The sequence below is a fragment of the Notothenia rossii genome, assembly GCF_949606895.1.
Source record: "Notothenia rossii genome assembly, chromosome: 4".
Taxonomy (NCBI): Eukaryota; Metazoa; Chordata; class Actinopteri; order Perciformes; family Nototheniidae; genus Notothenia; species Notothenia rossii.
The window spans coordinates 52,695,994-52,715,279 of NC_136902.1; the positions used below are offsets into that span (position 1 = coordinate 52,695,994).

The window sequence follows — 19,286 nt, forward strand, 5'->3', positions numbered from 1 at the left end:
AACAAATAAGATTGGCTGCAAAGTATTCCAGGTCGGATGCGTAAGACTGAAAACGAGAAGAAGAAGCTGCGCTGAGCGTACTCCGCCCTGGCGATTGATGTACGCTGCCTGTTGTCTGTTGTCTGTGCGAATCAATACATGATGATTCTGCAGCAACGGGGCAAAATGCTGAATTACTCTCCGTTCGGAGAGCAATTCCAGCACGTTTATGTGGAGGGACATGTGAGCCGGACACTGTTCCCCCACTGCCTGCGACATACACGTTCCTCCCCACCCTGAGAGAGATGCGTCTGTATACACCGAGATGTGTGACGTAACTCTGCCCAGGGCCACACCCGCTGACAGGACGTGGGGACTTTTCCAATAGGTTAAGTCTGAACCCACGGAAGGAGGGATGGCCACCATGCACCTCTTCTGTCGCACGGGGTCGATGCGTAGGCGAATAAACCACCTCTGGAGTCTCCTCATGTGAAGGAGACCCAGGGGAATCACCACGTGACCGGCTGCCATCATGCCATGCAGCTGCATCACGGAGAGGGCTGTCACCACGCTGCGGGGTGTGACGCGTCGAAGGAGAGCTGTCAGTGTCTCCACTCTCTGCCGTGAGAGTCGCGCTCTCATGCGGGCTGAGTTTAATTCCACACCCAGGTAAATAATACTCTGGGAGGGAAGAGGACAGCTATTTTTCCAGTTTATTATGAAACCCAGCTTTGACAGATGCGATATGAGCTGTACCGTCTGTAAAGCAACTTCCTCCCTGGAGCGAGCCATCAGCAGCAGGTTGTCCAGGTAAAACAGTACTCTCATCCCTCCTCTGTGTAGCGGCTGCAGCGCCGTCTCTACACACTTTGAGAAGGTGCGAGGAGCCAGGGAATAACCGAACGACAGACGGTTGTACTGGTACGATATTCCCTGGAATGAAAACCGCAGGAATTTCCTGTGTTGTGGGATGATGGGTACGTGGAAGTATGCATCCTTCAGGTCTATAGAGGTGAACCAGTCTCCCTGGTGGACACACTCCAGCACCCTTTTGATGTCAGCATGTGAAAAGGCCTTTTCATTATCGCCTCGTTGAAAGCTGATAGATCGAGTATGGGTCTCATTCTCCCTGTCTTTTTCGGGATAAGAAAATAGCGGGAGTAATACCCCTGATTTTCTTCCCCTTGAGGAACCCTGGAAATAGCCTCTTTCAACAGGAGTTCCCGTAGCTCTGACTGGAGCGCAAGACACTGTTCCCGGGATGACAGGCGTGTCTCCTGTATCCCATTGAACTGTGGGGGGGGGGAGGCGAACTGCAGGGTGTACCCTCTGCTGATCAGCCTGCTCATCCATCTGTCCATCAGACACACGTGCTGCCACTCTGAGAAACACTCTGAGAGCGGGTGCACATGCTCGAGATGTGTTGTGGTCGTCATGACGACGAGCCACGCCAGAGCCCTCGCCGCCGCTGCCCGTGAAGCAACCCAAGGTGGGCCTAGACCGAAAGGGCTGTGAGGAAGCCTCCACACGCTGCGTTTCACTCCAACCCTCATCATGAGGCGCGTACACGCTCAGGGGATGAGTGGAGGTGTGTGCAGTGACGTCCACATGAGGCGTTACAACAGGCTTATTGTGACCGTGTGTAGGTGGCGTATCTTGGACAGAGGAATGCCGCGAGCTCTGCGGTTTAATAACCGAAAAGTTAAAACCAGCAGGCCTCTGCAGCGAGCCCTGCTGCCTCAGATTGGAGGCAGCTGGCTTAGTTACAGAGCTCTGCAGCTTATTAACCGATAGATTAAAAACTGCAGGCTCTTGTAACGAACCCTGCTGGCTATTAACCGATTGGTTATAGGCAGCTGGTTCTCACAGGGTGGGGGATATGTGAGACACATTTGATACTGATGACTCAGACAAAAGGTTGGAAAATGAGCTTTCTTTATTTTCCTCACAATCCCCCCCAACCCGTCAAGACCGGCTCTGCTTCCTCGGAGGCTCTCGTGGAGCAGACGACGAGCGGGAATACCTCACTCCCCGTTGACCCACCGCTGGTGGGGGGGCTGAGACGCGAGACGGTGCCCCTGCCGCCGCCGACGGACGAGTCTGACGCCTCGGCTGCGGTTGCTGTGGGCAAACCTTCCTGGCTGGCTCTGTGACAGCCGCCTGCTGCAGCCAGAGGTGGAGCTGGATCTGCGTCATCCACGCAGCGATCCTCGCCTGGGAGACAGCCACGGACCCGCACAGCGTGAGCGCCGTGCTGGCTGCCTTACCGATCTCCTCCGCCTCCTCTGGTGCCAAGGTGGCGGATCGCTCCGCCAGCGTCACCACCGAGTTGGACAGCAACGATGTTGTTCGCCGCCGCCGAAGCCTGAAAAGCACACTGATGGCGGGCGACATACTGGTCCTTGGGGGATGCCAACGTAGGGCGCCGTCCGGCGATCATGTTGGCCTGCCTAACCCCAAATAACGCCGTCAGGCTCGGCTCCAGAGAGGGGGTGGTTTGGAAACCATCCTCCGTGAATCCCTCCACCTTAGTGAAGGGAACAAAGGTGGACACCGGAGCCCTCAGGGTCCTCGGGTTCGCCGCCGCCCCCTTCTGGTACCTCCTAATGGCGGGGAAGCGCGGCCAGACCGAATCACTCCTGCCCCTCTGAACCCGGGAAAAAACTCCGGCCATGTCGTCCAGAGCCACCCTCTCCCGACCTAGGGGAACGGGGAGACCTCTGCAGGAGGCCGCCATGCAGATGATCTCCGGCAGCTCCACCATGATGCCACCTAATGCCGGCAGCGCCGTGGAAACGGAGAAGGGGACCGCATGCTCGGCCGCCAAACCAGCACCCTGCTCCGACTCTGTCTCCCCCGTCCGGGGGAGAGGAGGGAGGGGAGAACCGCACGGTTAACCATGGAGGGAGACGGGGTAGGAGTTGTCCGACTCCTGCCCGGCACTCGGCTCCAGGGACATGCTGCCGTCCACGTGCTCCTGGACGGGCCAATCGTCCTCCTCGGCCGCAGCAGCTAGAGCGTCCGCTCTTCGCTTCTTGTCGGCTGATGGAAGACGGGCACAATGTAAGCAAGCGACCTGCTGGCTGAGAGCCGCATCCGCGTGGTCTGGCCCCAGGCAGGATTCGCACATTGCGTGCTGGTCATAGCTCATGATATATCCTGAGCCACATGAGGGACAATCTCGGACGCAGTTGTTGCTCATGATGATCAATTTCATTCTGTGCTTCAGTAACTGCCGTGGTTTGCTGAAGAAAAGAGGGAGCAGGTTGTCGGGCCTCCTTCCTATTTATACCGGAAGGGAGCCCGAGGGTGGGGCCCACCTTGCGGGTGGGCGTGGACTACAAGTGTTTCAGTGCTGCGCGGGGGCGCAGGGGGATTACCTAATAGCGATAGCCTTAGAGGGCGAAGCCATGTACGAAATAGAACTGTGGTGCGGAGGGGGGGGGGGCTGCGAGTGGAGCCTCACAGCTTTTCAGGTTGATATGTGAAGCTCATTAGCTAGCCAACATGTATCTAGCAAATGTTTAGCAAAAATATTAGAAGTGAGGCTACTAGACTAATGTTAGGTCTACTGTAATAGCCTCACTTTTAATATTTTGCAAAACATTAGCTAGCACTAGTGTTTTGCAGTTGCTAGCAGCTTATTGGGATTGTATGCAAGACAGGCACTTTTTGATATAATAAATTAAGCATTATTGTTAGTTAAGCATGTCAGCCTGCAGCCCCACTTTTAACTCTCTGTCTCTCTCTAACTCATTGCAGATGGCTGCACTAAAGAAAAGGGCACAGAGAGGAAACCAGTTTTAAGATGTTTAAAAGTTCATTGAACATAATATATGCTTAAATGCATTTCAATGAGGTTGTGTTGGAGTTTGTGTCATTCTACATTTTGACACCAAGATTTTCTGATTTTACTGCAAGTGTATATCGGTTCCAAATATTGGTTATCGGTCTCCTTGATTACTAATAATCGGTATCGGCCTTGAAAAAGCCATATCGGTCGATCCCTAATCAACACACATGGAAGTCGAAGAGAAAGAGAAACAGCCTGTGACTGCCAATAATAGTTTAAATGTCTTCCTTACAATTGTAAGCAGTTATGAAATACCTGTTTGTGAAAGATACAAGTGTTTTTTTTTTAAGGTAAAATAGAAACAGCTAAAAGAAACTAGAAGAGAACCAAATATGTGAAGAACTATTTGTTAATGTATGATTTGCTGCATATAAGGAATAAAACAAAATCCTCTGTCGTACCATAGTGAATTGTATCATTATTTTGCATCTTGCATCGTAATGTATCGTTAATGTATCGTATCGTTGGCAACGTATCAAGAAGCGCATCCATCGGCCTCAGTGATGGAGATGCACATAGAATAGATTGTATTCATAATGGACGACACAAGCTTCACAGTGACGCCACCCACCAGTCATGGCAACTTATATCATTAAAACAGGTGGGTAAATAATAACCCCACAGTTGTCATAAATATAATTTTGCTATAGAGACCGAACAAGGCTGCAGCATGTTAGCATTTTTATTTCTGCTGTCAAGTTATTTGAATAGGGGGGTCCTTGGATGAATGTCAATCTTTGACACACACTGTGAGCTTCATTGCTCAACCCAGAGGTGCTGCTGGGATTGACCCCACCTTGCTCAACTATGATTGGCTGTGTTAAATCCAACCAACTGACAAGAAAAAAAACATTTTAATCTAATGGTGCATTTTAAACTTTGCAGCATAAAATATAAAATAAGAATTTGAAAATATATCACATATAGGTCAAACCAAGAAAATTATTCCTTAAGTACATTTTCCAAAATATGTTTTATTTCATATAGGTATTTGTATGTCAAGTGTTTAGTTTATGTCATTCAATACAACAGCCATGCAATTAAACCCCGCCCCCAAAAGTCATAAGATTAAGTTTTGTCCTGGAGGATTTTGAGATCACACACACACACACACACACACACACACACACACACACACACACACACACACACACACACACACACACACACACACACACACACACACACACACACACACACACACACACACACACACACACACACACACACACACACACACACACACACACACACACACACACACACACACACACACACACACACACACACACACACACACCCACCCACCCTGTGTAATTCAAAACCGATGGCCATGTTTTCGCCGCGGCCCTCTCTCAGCGTGGCTCTGCGGTCTTTCTGCTGCAGACAGATCAGCACCTCGTCCTCCGGCTTCTTCACGTCAACCACATACTGCACCACAGAGAACAGACACACAGAGTTTAAAAGAGCCTTCTTTCCACCTTTCTTAAGCTCTTTTCTGTTCTTTGGTTTTAGCGCCTGGCCGACGCGCTCACACATCACTCAGAGATATATTGTTTTGGTACATTTATTCCCACGTTATCATTTCCATTTCAGCACTGTTCATTCTCTTCTTTAAACACACACATTAAGGTATCTTACCAGACGATGTTGAAACAGTTTTCATCATTTAAATAAACAAATCTTCTCTTCTCTGCAGTGCAATGCAGCGGTCAAAAAAACGTGTGGCTTCACAACCAAAATAGAACCCAGAGTATAATCAGCAGGACTCTTTTAACCAGCCGAGGCAATCGCAGCACCAATCAGCCGCTCCGCCCCACCGTGGCTGCGGATCCCGATCAAATGACACCAATCAATTATACTCCATTACATACATTAAGTGATTAAATAATCAAAATAATAAATCAACATTTTGGCTCCTACACTCTGCCCCTAATTGTTATGGAATCACACATGACAATTACTAATAAACATACAATGGAGAACCAATACAAAACATTTGTTTGTTAACTACTATAATTCATATGAAGTCCACTGCAATATAGTGTCCATCTTCAGGGCTTCTGACCCTTTGTGGGGCGAATGTGTATTAACACATGAGTCCGTGTGTGTAAATGTAAGAGTGGAAGGGGGCTAGAGCTTGTTTTGGGACTCGACCAACAGTACCAGCTTCGTGATGGGTCGACGGAGTGTGCTGGTTTTTGTCTGTACTTTCACTTGTCGTACAAAACCCCTCGAGTCTGGCAAGACATGCGTTATTCGTCCCATGAGCCAGGAATTTCTTGGAGCATTTTCGTCGACGATAAGGACAATGTCCCCAGTTGCAAAATTCCTCCTTTCCCTGTTCCACGTTTGCCTTATTTGGAGTTCCGGTAGGTATTTTTTGGTCCATCGCTTCCAAAATAAGTTGGCCATGTACTGAATATGGTGCCATCTTCTCTTCCCATGGCAGTCGCTCGGATTGAAGACACCAGGCGGAAGAAATGGTTTTGATTTGAGCAGTAAAAGGTGATTTGGAGTGAGGGGCTCTAAATCTCCAGGGTCGTTGGAAACAGTCGTTCTGAATTTATGATCGCCTCCACTTCGTAGAAAAGTGTGGCAAGTCCTTCCTCGTCAAGCTTCTGTTCTTGCGTGAGGGCACTGAGAATGCGTCTGACGGTTCTGATTTGTCTTTCCCAGATTCCTCCGTGGTGGGAGCCTGCTGGTGGGTTAAATATCCAGTTTATTTCCTCTTTAAGAAGCTTATTCTGAATTTGTGTGTGGTTTTGTATTGCTTCTTTTCGTTCACGTTCAGCTCTAACCAAGTTGGTTCCGTTGTCTGACCTCATGACCTTGACAGAGCCTCTTCTTGCAATGAATCTCCTGATGGCATTAATGCAAGAGTCAGAGTTGAGACTGTGACTATGTTGGAGACGAAAGTGTGGAATCTTGTTGTTTAATGTTGTATGTACTTCAGCACAGACGTGCTGTCAGTCCAAAACACGGATGGCTGGAGTTTAAGCTCTAACTCTTCCTGCAACATTCGGTCCATCCGGACGGCTACAGTGGCAGCGGTAAGCTCCATTCTTGGGATGGTCACAGGTTTGAGTGGAACTACTCTGGCCTTCCCCATGATAAAGGAACAATGAACTGCGTTTGTTTTGTTCATTAGGCGAAGGTAAGACACCGTTCCTTAACCACTTTCACTAGCATCTCCAAAGTGGTGAAGCTGAGCTGAGACTGGATCTCCAAAGTTGAGTGGTGTGATGCATCTTTTGACTTTGAAGTCTCTCAGTAATTGCAAGTGGTGTAGCCAGCTCAACCACTGTTCCTTACATTCTTCAGGACTATTTTCATCCCATCCTAGCCTTATTCCTGTTAATGTTTGCAAGATTTGCTTTGCAGGGAGGATCACAGGGGACAACATACCCAGCGGATCAAATATAGAGCTCACGACTGACAGAATACCTCTCCTGGTAAGTGGTTTATCCTGAGGAGTGAATTTGAAATGGAATGAGTCCGTTTCCGTGCACCACTGAACTCCGAGAGCTCGTTCAAATGGTAGAGTAGTTTTATCCAGATCCAGATCCTGGATTTCCTTTATTCTACTTCCCTCAGGTATTGTTTGTAGTAGAGCTCTGCTGTTGCTTACCCATTTGTTTAACTTGAAACCACCCTTACTGCACAGGGTTTTAAGTTTGTGAGCGATTATCACTGCCTTCCTGTCGTCTTCCATTGATTTTAGGCAATCGTCCACATAAAAATGTCTTGGCATCGAAGAGACTGCCTCTGGGCTAAAGTCATCCACATTGTCTCTTACACACTGTTGTAGGGCAAAGTTGGCACAACTAGGCGAGGATGTTGCTCCAAAGATGTGTACAACCATTTGGTACTCTTCTAGCTCACTACTGAGATCTCCATCTGGCCACCACAAGAATGTGAGAAGATCTGAGTCTTCCTCTGGCACCTTGACCTGATGGAACATGGCTTCAATATCTGCCATGAATGCAATGTTCTTCTGCCGGAATCTTGTAAGGACACCAATAAGACTGTTGGTTAAATCCGGGCCTTGGAGAAGACGTGCATTCAGAGATGTGCCCTGGTAAGTTGCACCGCAATCAAAAACCACCCTCAGTTTACACTTTTTTGGATGGTACACGACGTGGTGTGGAATATACCAGCTACTTTTGCTTTGATTTGCCTTATCTTTTTGTTCAAGTGTCATTCTTATGGCAAAACCTTTATCAACAACATCCGCCATGAACTCTTTGTACTTCTGTAGAATTTGTTGTTTTGTTGGACTTTTCTTTTTAGGTTCAAAGCTCTTTGTTCAGCAACACGTCTATTATTGGGGAAATCAAGTCATTTTTCCTTTAATGGCAGCCCAATACTGTAGTGTCCTTCTACCAACTTGACAGAATTAGAGACACTTTCCATGAACTTGTGATCCTCTCTTGACATTTCTAGACGCTCCTTGTGTTGATGTTCTGGAAAGTCCAGCTTCACTTGCTGCTTCAACAATTCCTCGATTTCCACAACAGAAATTCTGTTTGCTGTAACGACTGGCTTAATCAAACGAGTCGTACAGATGTAGCACTGAATTTCAGACTCCAGCTTACAGCTTCCTGCCTACGACCTGCCAAAGACCAGTATAGAGGAATATTAAGCCCTCCCACTATTTTCCAAGAGGGCGTTGCCAGATTTTCAATGTGAGGTTTTAACCAGGAGATGGCGCTTCATTCAAAAATACAGAAAGACAAGTTTCATGGACTTTCAGTTGTGTTTTGAAGAGCATTTGAACACATCAATATTTTAGATCAACTAAAGTATATCTAATCTTGTAATTCAATAATATATAGTCTTTATATATTAAATCATAATAATTATAATGTAAATGTTTACATTACACTTCTTTATTTGTTATGCTCATACTTTTACCTTTACAATCGTTTGCTTTAATATGCAGTATATTTTTTGTATATTTTTGTGTTTGCTTCCTCCTGCTTCCTTTCGGACACATACTGTATGATTTATTATTATTATTAATATGAAGATATTATTAAGATAAGATGTTACTTTATTGATTGAACATTTTAGTTTCGAATGTGCTGTCCCACGGTAATTCAGAAGGCTCACAGGTCACATTCCGACCATTATTTAAAACAATAGGTGCTTTCACACCGTCTACAGTTTGATTTGTATAGAGGGAGCTCTGTCAGTTTTCGAATTACCCATTTGCTTTTGGGGAGCCCTATTTTTCAGAGCACATCCTGCTACTAAATATGTCACACGCACGCTCTGTTGACTGGCGCAGCAGCGCGGATGCGATCAATTGCTATAAAAACACTCTTCTACTAATACAGACGGTGTCACTATGCCGGCGGATGTGGCCGTTGTTGAAGCCTCTTCAGGCTCCGCATCGGCAGGCCTCTCCCTCGGTGTGGAGCTGTCAAGCTCGACCCTAACGCCGCTTACAGCCAGCCAACTAAAAGTTGTTTTCCGTTCACGTTGTCATTTTTAGACTCCTTCGCTTCTTTGCTTGTGAATCCAAAAGCTGTGACGCTTGGCTGTTTTCGTTTTGCCATATTTTTTATTACAAAGCCAGAGTTAAAACAATATCAATATGAACATTTCAAATACCGCGCCGGCATCACCGCCATAACCATAGCAACGTAAGTAAGAATGCAACGCCGCCACGTACAGATGGCAACACCCAGACATATTCACAAATATAAAACAAATATTCAGAAACTGTAATGAACAATAACTATTATTTATTTCAAGAACTGTTATTTACAGAAACTCAACATTTCTAATCTGTGTGACACAAATATGCACGATTGTTTTGGGCTCCCCCTATTTATCTCAAAGTCAGCCTCCAGGGGAGCTCCCTCCCTCTTCGGGGGAGCCAAGCTCCCCCTAGCTCCCCCCCATTTCGAACAGTGTCTGTGGCTGAATGGCCAGCGATTAGGTGCGGCGCATTTATCATAGGTGATCAGAGCTAACTGCCTGCCGTCAGATTTCATTTAAAAAACAGATCTGATTTTAAGACTATTTCTGCGCTCATAAAGAATGATAAGAATAAGAATAATGCGTATTGAACTGGTTTAATTAATTAGTGATTTTATTTAACACTACAACCGCCAATCGGGTCAATTTGTGTGATGTGTGTTTTGTGTGTGCAACTATTTTTCAATAAAATATTAAAGTCTCCCAGTCCGTGACTTTTCCTGAAAGTGTGTTATGTAGCACCCTATGTTGTTAAAAATTGCATTCTAATAGCGGGATTTGACGGGTTTAGGTAGGCCTATACAAAAACCTCTGGCGGTTCTAGTGTTAAGGTAATTAGGTACAGTAGAAGCCCTTTTTTATCAGTAACGAATTTAGCAGTTGAACATAAAAGTCAACTAACTGAGGGTCACTTGCAATGGCAGTGTTGTGTCTAACTGTAAGCTTGTCACTCAGAGTAACCTAGAATTAATTTAGCTGCTGGAGAAGAAAGATCAAGGGGGGAGGGGGGGAGAGAGAGCTGTGGTTGATGGGCCATTAGTTGTGTAAATACACAGCTGAGAGCTGCCGTTTCATTCAGACTGTTAAAAAACGGTAACAACGGACTATTTTTCTTAGAGGATGCATGAACATTTTTAAATCAATATAACTATTTTTTAAATCAATACATACAACTATTTTTTAAATCAATAAAAACATTTTCTAAATCCATAAAAGCATTTCAATTAATATTGGGAGTCATGTCGTTACTTTGTTGAGAATGTGGCCGTGTAATAAGCGGGATAATTTGCAGCGACTTGTTCCTTATGGGGAAAATAACACCCGTCATGTGTGTGTAGAGGTGTGTGTGATTAAAACACTTTCATGAAGTGAAGGAATTTCCTTCTATAAAACAGCTGTGGGCAGCAGTGAGTGTCACGGACATGAATTCATAGATCAAGGCAGACTGGTGCACACACTCTCCTGTCCTGCCAGGCGACACGCCCGTTCTAAGCCGTGTCCCTCACTCCTCACATTCCAAGCATCCCCAAAAAGTGTATTATGTTGTTACATCTCAGATGTTATGTTTCAGTTGTGCTCTGTCTATGTTCAGTGATGCAAACTTGTCACCTTTCGGCGAAATTCGCCGTTTTGAATCCAAAATAAGTCGTTTGTGTGATTCATGTAGATCTGCAATAAAAATATTTTTGGGGTATGGGACCCGGAGTAATCTGCGGCCGTGAGCTGTTATGTGCCATCATGACACGCATGGTGTTCTTTTTTTATATATTATAATGAATTACGAGCTGTGTGCTCGAGTCTTCCTGCCTGTCGGCTCTGCTCATGGATGTATAATAAGGCTCTGCTGCTCCGAGATGATGGTCTAGCTTCAGCAGCTACATTACCTACGGGTGCGTTCGTTAATATTAACTGTGCGTCCGGAGTCACTGTGGCACAGACTGGACCGCTGGTGAACAGCTGTTAGAACGGGCCGTTCAGGTGTTCAGAGCAGAGCACCCTGTCGGAGCGGCAGAGCGTGATGTGAACTGAAAAGTTTTTCTGTGGCAATATTATTTAAGGAATTGTTGAGCTAGCTAGCTAGCATACATTGTCACTATCTGCTAACGTTAGCTTTAGCCTTCTATTTCTAATAGTTTTTTTCATAGGTTATAAACAGAGGTGGTATAAGTATATATATATTGTACTTGAGTAAAAGTAGAAGTACTCAGATCTTGTACTTGAGTAAAAGTAGAAGTACTCAGGTCTTGTACTTGAGTAAAAGTAGAAGCACACAGATCTTGTACTAGAGTAAAAGTAGAAGTAGCCTACTCAAATCTTGTACTTGAGTAAAAGTAGAAGCAGTCAGGTCTTGTACTTGAGTAAAAGTAGAAGCACACAGATCTTGTACTAGAGTAAAAGTAGAAGTACTCAGGTCTTGTACTTGAGTAAAAGTAATAGTCCCAGAGTGTAGGAATACTCTGTTACAGTAAAAGTCCTGCATTCAAAATGTTCCTCAAGTAAAAGTAGAAAAGTATTATCATCAAAATATAGTGAAAGTAGCGACAGTAAAAGTAGTCATTGTGCAGATTGGTCCATTTCAGAATAATAGATATGATAGGTTTTATAATGATTGATCATGAAAGTGTTCTCAAAGCTGGTAAAGGTGCAGCTAGTTTGAATGACTTTGTATACTGCAGGGTAGCTTGTGGATTTGCTCCAGGTGGAACTAAAGTCTGATTTAACACTTGATTATATTCACATCATTCATCCACATCTGTAAAATAACTAAAAATATTCAATACATGTAGTGGAGTAGAAGTACACCATGTACCTCTGAACTGCAGTGGAGTAGAAGAACAAAGTAGCAAAACATTGAAATACTTAAATAAAATACAAGTATCTCAAAATTGTGCCCAAGTATAGTACTTGTTGAGTTTATGAACTTAGTTACTTTACACCATGTGGCTATAAAGATAGAAAGACTAAGCCTTGCACAGAGGCATGAAAATACAGTGCTGCCAAAATTATAAACTGACTGCTACACAATTTAAAATAAAAGCTTTTATATATATTTCTATTAGATGTGACTCTTTGGCGTTTCTGTTATTATTAACACTGCTGCTTTAGTTGTTCTGACTGCTAAAATCCTCTGTTATTCCGGGGGTGGGGGAGCCGGGGGCTCGGATCCTTTTCACCTTTTTCATACCTGATGAGTTTGCATCCCTGTATGTTAAAAAGCCTCAGTCACCTTAATTCATGTAATAAAAACATCTCAGGTCAGTAACACTCAAAGCTAAATGTGCAATACCATGTTCAGCTATGTTACTATTTATAATGTTATTGTTGTTACATCAGAAGATGTACATATTGGAATGATTTCTTAACTTAAAGTAGGCTATTTTTTACAATGTGTGTTGGAAGGATTTATTAAATTACTATGAATATTGTCATTGTTGAAGGCTTTTAGAGAAGGATGAACTATAAGCCTGAATTACATAACATTTCATACCTAAAAACCTAAAAGCCACAATAAATGAATCACAATTATTCTAGTAATTTTTACCTCCCGTATTGCTTTCAACCCACCAGCTTTTATGGTGTTGTTACGTCACTAACTGTAAGCTTGTCACATACAGTCTATGGTCACTCAGAGTAACGTACAGTTAATTTAGCTGCTGGAAAAGAAAGATCTGGGGGGGAGGGGGGGGAGGAGCTGTGGTTGATGGGCCATTAGTTGTGTAAATACACAGCTGAGAGCTGCCGTTTCATTCAGACTGTTTAAAAAACGGTAACAACGGACTATTTTTCTTAGCGGATGCATGTCAATTTAAATCAATACATACAACCAGGGCAGGAATTTCACAAGGCCCACTTTGGCCTTGTGCCCTTAAAAATGATATCTGCCATAAGGCCACAGTGGCCTTGATGCCCTCTCTGAATAAGTTTTGTGGTTTAGCAGTCTGCCTCTTTTCTGACACGGCTTCAACACCAGCATATTTTGAAGGAGGAAAAAAAAATCAGCGGTGCACTTGATTTGAGCCTGGAATGCACCGCTCGAACGGTCTATGATGACAGTTGACATCAGTCTAGGACCTATCTCCGCCCACCCCCTCACGCGTCCGTGTGCGTAGGACGGTCTAGGACCAAGCTAGCTGATTCTCCGCTCAAGAAAAGGCTGAGGTGAGGTAAGGTTTTGTGATGATCCTGTTTGCCGTTAAGTTTTTCATTTGTCCAGCTTTAAGTGTAATTTTATGGATAACATTACTATTTCTTGCTCGTATGGTAATGCATAATTATAATATTTTGAAGTGTTTTTGTTACTACTTGGATAAGTTATCAGGGCTCGTACGGGTGCTTGAAATCCTTGAAAATGCTTGAATTTTTACGAGGTGTTTTCATGACTTGAAAAGTGCTTGAATTTTGGGAATGGTGCTTGGATTTGAGATAAAGTGCTTGAAATTGTAAATGCTTTACTTTTACAATAAATTGCTGTCTGACTGAATAGTTCGCTTTTTAGATTAAAAGAAAATAAAGAAGTCGGAGCGCGCTTAGTTGCTTCGCTTCTACATAAAACAGCTCCGCTCCGGCCTTCCCACGCTATGCGCGCGACCTGCAAGTGTTTTATTTGTGTGACCTGGGCATTCTAATGAGAGAATGACAGTATGCCAGGAGGTTGCTGTTTTAACGAGCGTTGGCTATCCGAAAAGAAATACAAGCTGTGGCTAAAACGAGGATCAACCCAACGATTCGCCTTCTGCACAGTTTGCCACAAAGAATTTCAATTATTCGCGATGGGAGAGTCTGCGCTGACGAGCAATATGAAAGGTAAGCCGTAGTAGAGGATTTTGGATTAGGCTAACGTTGCATGTTACGTTTGTTTAAGCTAGTAACGTTAGCGAACTCGATGTGGATTATTGCTTATGCAGGTGACAATAATAAAAAGGAGCGTACCTATGTCAGTATGTGCGACAGTCGCCATCCTGTGGTTTTCAGAGGATGAAGCACATAAAAGCAATGTATTTCTACTGGTAGTTTTTTTCGTGCCTAAACTTGCTCCATCGAAATCAGTCACATTGACCCGAAGACACATTTTGAGTTATACACTGTTGGAAAGAGGATATTCCTAGCTTTCTAACGGAGGAAACATATTTTAGTTTGTATTAATGGTCTGGGGGAAGCTCGCGAGTGTGTGTTTGTGTATTTTTGCGTTTGTGTGTATTGTGTTAGTTTCCCGGGGAAAACACTCACGAGAAACACCGGCTGTTGTTATGCCTGCTTTGACGTAAAGTTACTCCGTTCTCCGCTTGTAATTATGCCGTTACAAGCTTCAAAGTTGTATTTATCATCTGAATTTGCCGAAACAAGTTTAATATTCTGAAAGCCAAGACTTTGTTTATTTGAAATAAGATGAAAACAAACTGTAACGGACCCTGCCGTGTTATCTATGATTACTATACGCCAGGGGTCGGCAACCCCTGGCACGCGTGCCAGCATTGGCATAACCAGTGGCACACTAGGAATAAGTGGAATAAGTGTGCAAAATATTTAAATTAATTTTCGGATCCTGAACGCGAGACCGCCGCCAGAGCTCGTCTCCCCGTTACCTGCAGAAGGAAGCCATGCACGCAACGCAGCCCCGCTCTCTTTATCTCCAGTTGACTTTCTGCCGCTTTCCTCTGTGGTGCAGTGCTGATCGTTTTACCACGAAGGAAAGCACTTCACTAATTGCAGTAACCATAAGGAGCTGTACAAATGCCGCAGTTTTTGCGTGGCTGTGTATTTAGTTGAAAGCCCAGTGGCGATCTGCTCATCTCTCATCGAAATAATATGCTACAAAGGGGCGGACTGGCCATCTGTGTGTTGAACTTTCCTGTTGGCTCCCAGACCGTAGTCGAGGAGGGCAGAAGCAACATGCTTCAGGTTCAATAACCCACTTTAGCTTAAATGACCGGAGAGAGGCGAGCTCTTCTTGGGAGGACGTTGCATTTATTTAGCTGTTCTTCTGTTTCACAAAATACATCACAGACCTCTGTTTTTCTGCTTTCGCGTTTCACTTTCAGAAACATATACACTGTCGCTCTACCATTCACAAACACACATGCACAAGCCGCACCCCTCTCTCTCTCTCTTAAAGGGACAGCGATCTCATCTCACTCTGCATGACCCTAATATCATAACATTTGTGCTCTGGAGAATCACAGAACGGACGATCGTCCTTATTATTATGCCGTTTAAACCAACTATTTAAATGTGTTTGTTAAATTCGGCATCATGTAAGTTGCGCTGACAGGTCCACACACTGCTTCCCCGCAGCGAGGCTCCCCCGCCCTCCAGCTGATAGTTGACGAGCATCAAGCTCCTCAACCCCCCCCGTTGATAATTATCGATCGTTGGCACGCTGATAACATTTTTAAAATGGCACTTCATATCAAAAAGGTTGCCGACCCCTGCTATACGCCATACATTCATAATGTCAGCGGGAGGGAGGGGGGAGCATCGCTACGTAAAAGCATTAGTGCGAGGGAGAGCTGTCATCTTCCCTTTACAAGCTTCAAACATGTATTTATCGGGAGATTTTGGCAATAAAAGTTTCATATTCTGCAAAACATTCCCTGGAAACCTCCAAAACCCTTACACAGAAAGAGGATCTCTGCACACGCTTTTTTTTATATCAGCTTTGTGTTTCAATGTTTTTGTCCTAACCTTGGAGAGCCGTATGTTTACTGCCACCCTAAAAGGACCTCAAAAATGTTAAAAATGTTAATGAAGAATTTATTGAAAAGTTAGTTGGCTGATTGTTTTATATTGGCTCAGCCAGGTTATATGGGATGCCCAGTCTACTATATATGATATGGGTCACTCATTTTACAATATTAAACTTTGTTTTCTTATCTTTAATTTGTCATCCTTATGTAGAATGCTATTACGAAACACACATTTGGTTGTTTATAGCATAAAGAACATCGGATTTAATGTGAGGTAGGGAAATAATCATTTGAGTATAAATATGTGCATATAAATATGTAATTTACAACAGCTGTACGCTGCTTGAAAAGCTTGAAAATGCACCTTGAAAATGCTTGAAAAGTGCTTGAATTTGACTTTGGAAAAGGTGTAAGAACCCTGAGTTATGTTGCAGTTGTGTTCTTTTTTTATTATTATCTAGTGCTAGGCAGTTAGCGCTGTGTTGTTAGCTGTCAAAGACCTCTGTGCAGACTTATTTGACTACCGGCGATCGCAGACGGAAGTTCAAAGTTTGCTGCTCGTTTATATCGCCCAATTTTCAAAACGCGATCAAAATACCCATTCACATGTCTTGTGGCATGCCTGAACTGTCTACATACGACATTGTGCGTCACCATAGTAGGGAAACTTTCCTCCCATTATCGTCCAGATTCTTGTTGGAGAAGGGAAGAATGTACCCCAATCTGCTGCACCTAATACAAATAGTCCTAGTTTTTCCTGTCTCTACCTCTCAAGTTGAACGGCAGTTCTCAGTAATGAAGAGAATGCAGGGCGATTGGCGTTTAAGCCTGCACACTTCAACAATTGAAGATCTCCTCCTCATCAAATCCCAGGGTTGTGCTCCTGCTGAATATCAAAGTGATGAAGCTGTGGCAAGATGGTGGGCAGCTGGCATCAACAAAAGGAGTCCCAATATTCATCCCTATGGTCAAAGGAACCCCAAAAGTCCAAATCTCCCTGACTCGTCATCATCTCCATCTTCAAGTGACTCAGAATAAGGACACACCTTGACGTAGGCCCACTACCACAGTCTCACAGTGAGCCAAACATGTCTGTGCTATAAGAATCCTTGGTAGTTTTAATAAAGAATTTGTTTAATTGCAATTTGGTGTCCATTGAATGCTTAATAAATATATATAAAAGTATTGTAAATGCATATACAATCGTAGTCACTTCATATCGTATGTTAAATCATTGTTTTAATTTATGGCCTTGGTGCCCTGACTTTTGGCCTTTGTGCCCTTAAAAAATTGACAACTCAAAAGGCCAAGTGGCCTTGCCCCTAAAATGACGAAATTCCAGGCCTGCATACAACTATTTTTTAAATCAATACAAATATTTTCTAAATCCATAAAAGCATTTCAATTAATACTGGGAGTCATGTCGTTACTTTGTTGAGAATGTGGCCGTGTAATAAGCGGGATCATTTGCAGCGACTTGTTCCTTATGGGGAAAATAACAACCGTCATGCAGATCAGGATCCCTCCGCCCCGCTTTGGGATCCTGATCTGCCGACAAGGCTCCATTAAAATATAAATATATTTAGTGAATTACTGAGTTTAGGCATGTTAATAACCTTTTAATGAAGTTGAATACAGTATATTCATATGTGTCAGTGATTACATGTCAATTCGGCGAACATAAACATAAATGATCGTGGTGAAGATGATGATTAAATTAGGATTAAAAATCGAGAGCCGGGCTACATTTCCTCCTGTTCGTTTTTTTCGACTAAACAACATTATTTTGTTAAATAAAAACATGGTGATGTTTTGTAAATGATTACATGTCTCTTATTTAGCACAGAGTATGATATCCGTGACATATGGATCTTAACAAAGTTCCGCTGTACATCCAGCGTACTGTATCTGACTTTATTTCACATGAGCTCCAGTGTGGAACCCCACTGCGCCCCCTGGTGGATCAATGATTCATTGCAGCTGGCTTCATTATAATTACATTTATCGATCACGGGGGCGGTCTCAAGTCAAACTGGAGGTCTTCCCTTGAGCGAGGGCAGATCACGTACCAATCACGGCCCTCGCGTTTCAAACTGTCTGAAATGAATCGCTACATCTGTATCTGACCTTCCTAGAGGTCCATTTATTGTCCAACCTAAAATGGTCTTAACAGCGTGCGGGCCATTCCCTTGGCTGTTTATGACTTTGCATGGCTCTAAAGCTTTTGGCACGCTGCACCCAATTAGCAAGCCAACCTCTGCATCAATGTGTGGTATATTGACCTCTTTCAGGTATTCCCATTGTCCCACGTCCTCCTGAGAGGGAATATTTGCCTTTCGTACTGGTATTTTGTTTTGGGAATAAACAAGTGGAAGTGCTACATACTGGTTACTTTCAAGACCACATATTTGAAGGTCACATGCAACAGATGTTTTAACTGACTCCTCTTTATTCGTTGTTCGTAGGAGTATCTCCGTGTTGCGTCCAGTCACTTGAAGCTGCTGTAGAATGGACTCTGTGCAAAAGGTAGCCGTACTACCTGGGTCCAGAAAGGCGTATGTTGTTATGATGGTATTACCCTTTTTTCTTTTCACCTTCACAGGAACGATAGCCAGGGTGCCTTCAGGCTCACCGGCCCCAATATCCTCCTCCCGTGAATCATCTTTATCCATATCCACTAAAGCATTTGCAACAGTCTTTACCTTTCCTTTGCTCGACTTACTGAAATGCAAAAGAGTGGGGTGTGTGAGGTTGCACTCTTTGCGGGTATGTCTTTGTTTGCATCCTTTGCTCATGTGGCCCTTTTCCAAACATCCAAAGCAAAGTCCTTTGCTTCTGAGGAATTCCAACTTCTCTTTGTGGGTGTTTTTGAGAATCCGATTGCAAGCAGAAAGATGATGTTCTCCTTTACAGTAGATGCATCGGTTCTATTGGGATGTGTCATTGTGTCTGTTACTGTTTTCTTTCTGAGGTATTGGGGATACACTAGTGGCAAAACCACTTTTATATAACTCTGGAGATCTCTGTTTGAACCTTGGGCTGGGAGTAGCAGGAACGAATGTGTAGCTTGTCTTTGCTGACGTATTTGGAATTTCCTTTAAGTTTCCGAACACTGGATGAGAAAGGATTCTAGCATGATGGTCAACAAACTTCACTAGATCTTCAAACTTAACTCTTCTGTTGTTTTTTATCTTGTATATCACAAGCTTTAGCCCTCCAGTTTTCTCTCAGCTCGCATGTTGATTGGGTGATCCATTTCTTCCATGTATTCCACACTATCC

General features: G+C 43.9%; 1 protein-coding gene across 3 annotated transcripts in view; it reads right to left on the reverse strand.

Moving 5' to 3' along the window:
* Positions 1–19,286, reverse strand: part of LOC307035544 (calpain-5-like) — an 84,826-nt gene that overhangs the window by 23,640 nt on the left and 41,900 nt on the right. For 2 of the 3 annotated variants that reach the window (XM_079675021.1, XM_079675019.1), the window contains exon 9: positions 5,141–5,263. The exons of the other annotated variant lie outside the window; for it this stretch is intronic. In XM_079675021.1, the coding sequence (XP_079531147.1) occupies positions 5,141–5,263 (123 nt within the window). The remainder of the gene's footprint in view (positions 1–5,140; positions 5,264–19,286) is intronic. 3 annotated transcript variants of the gene reach the window in all.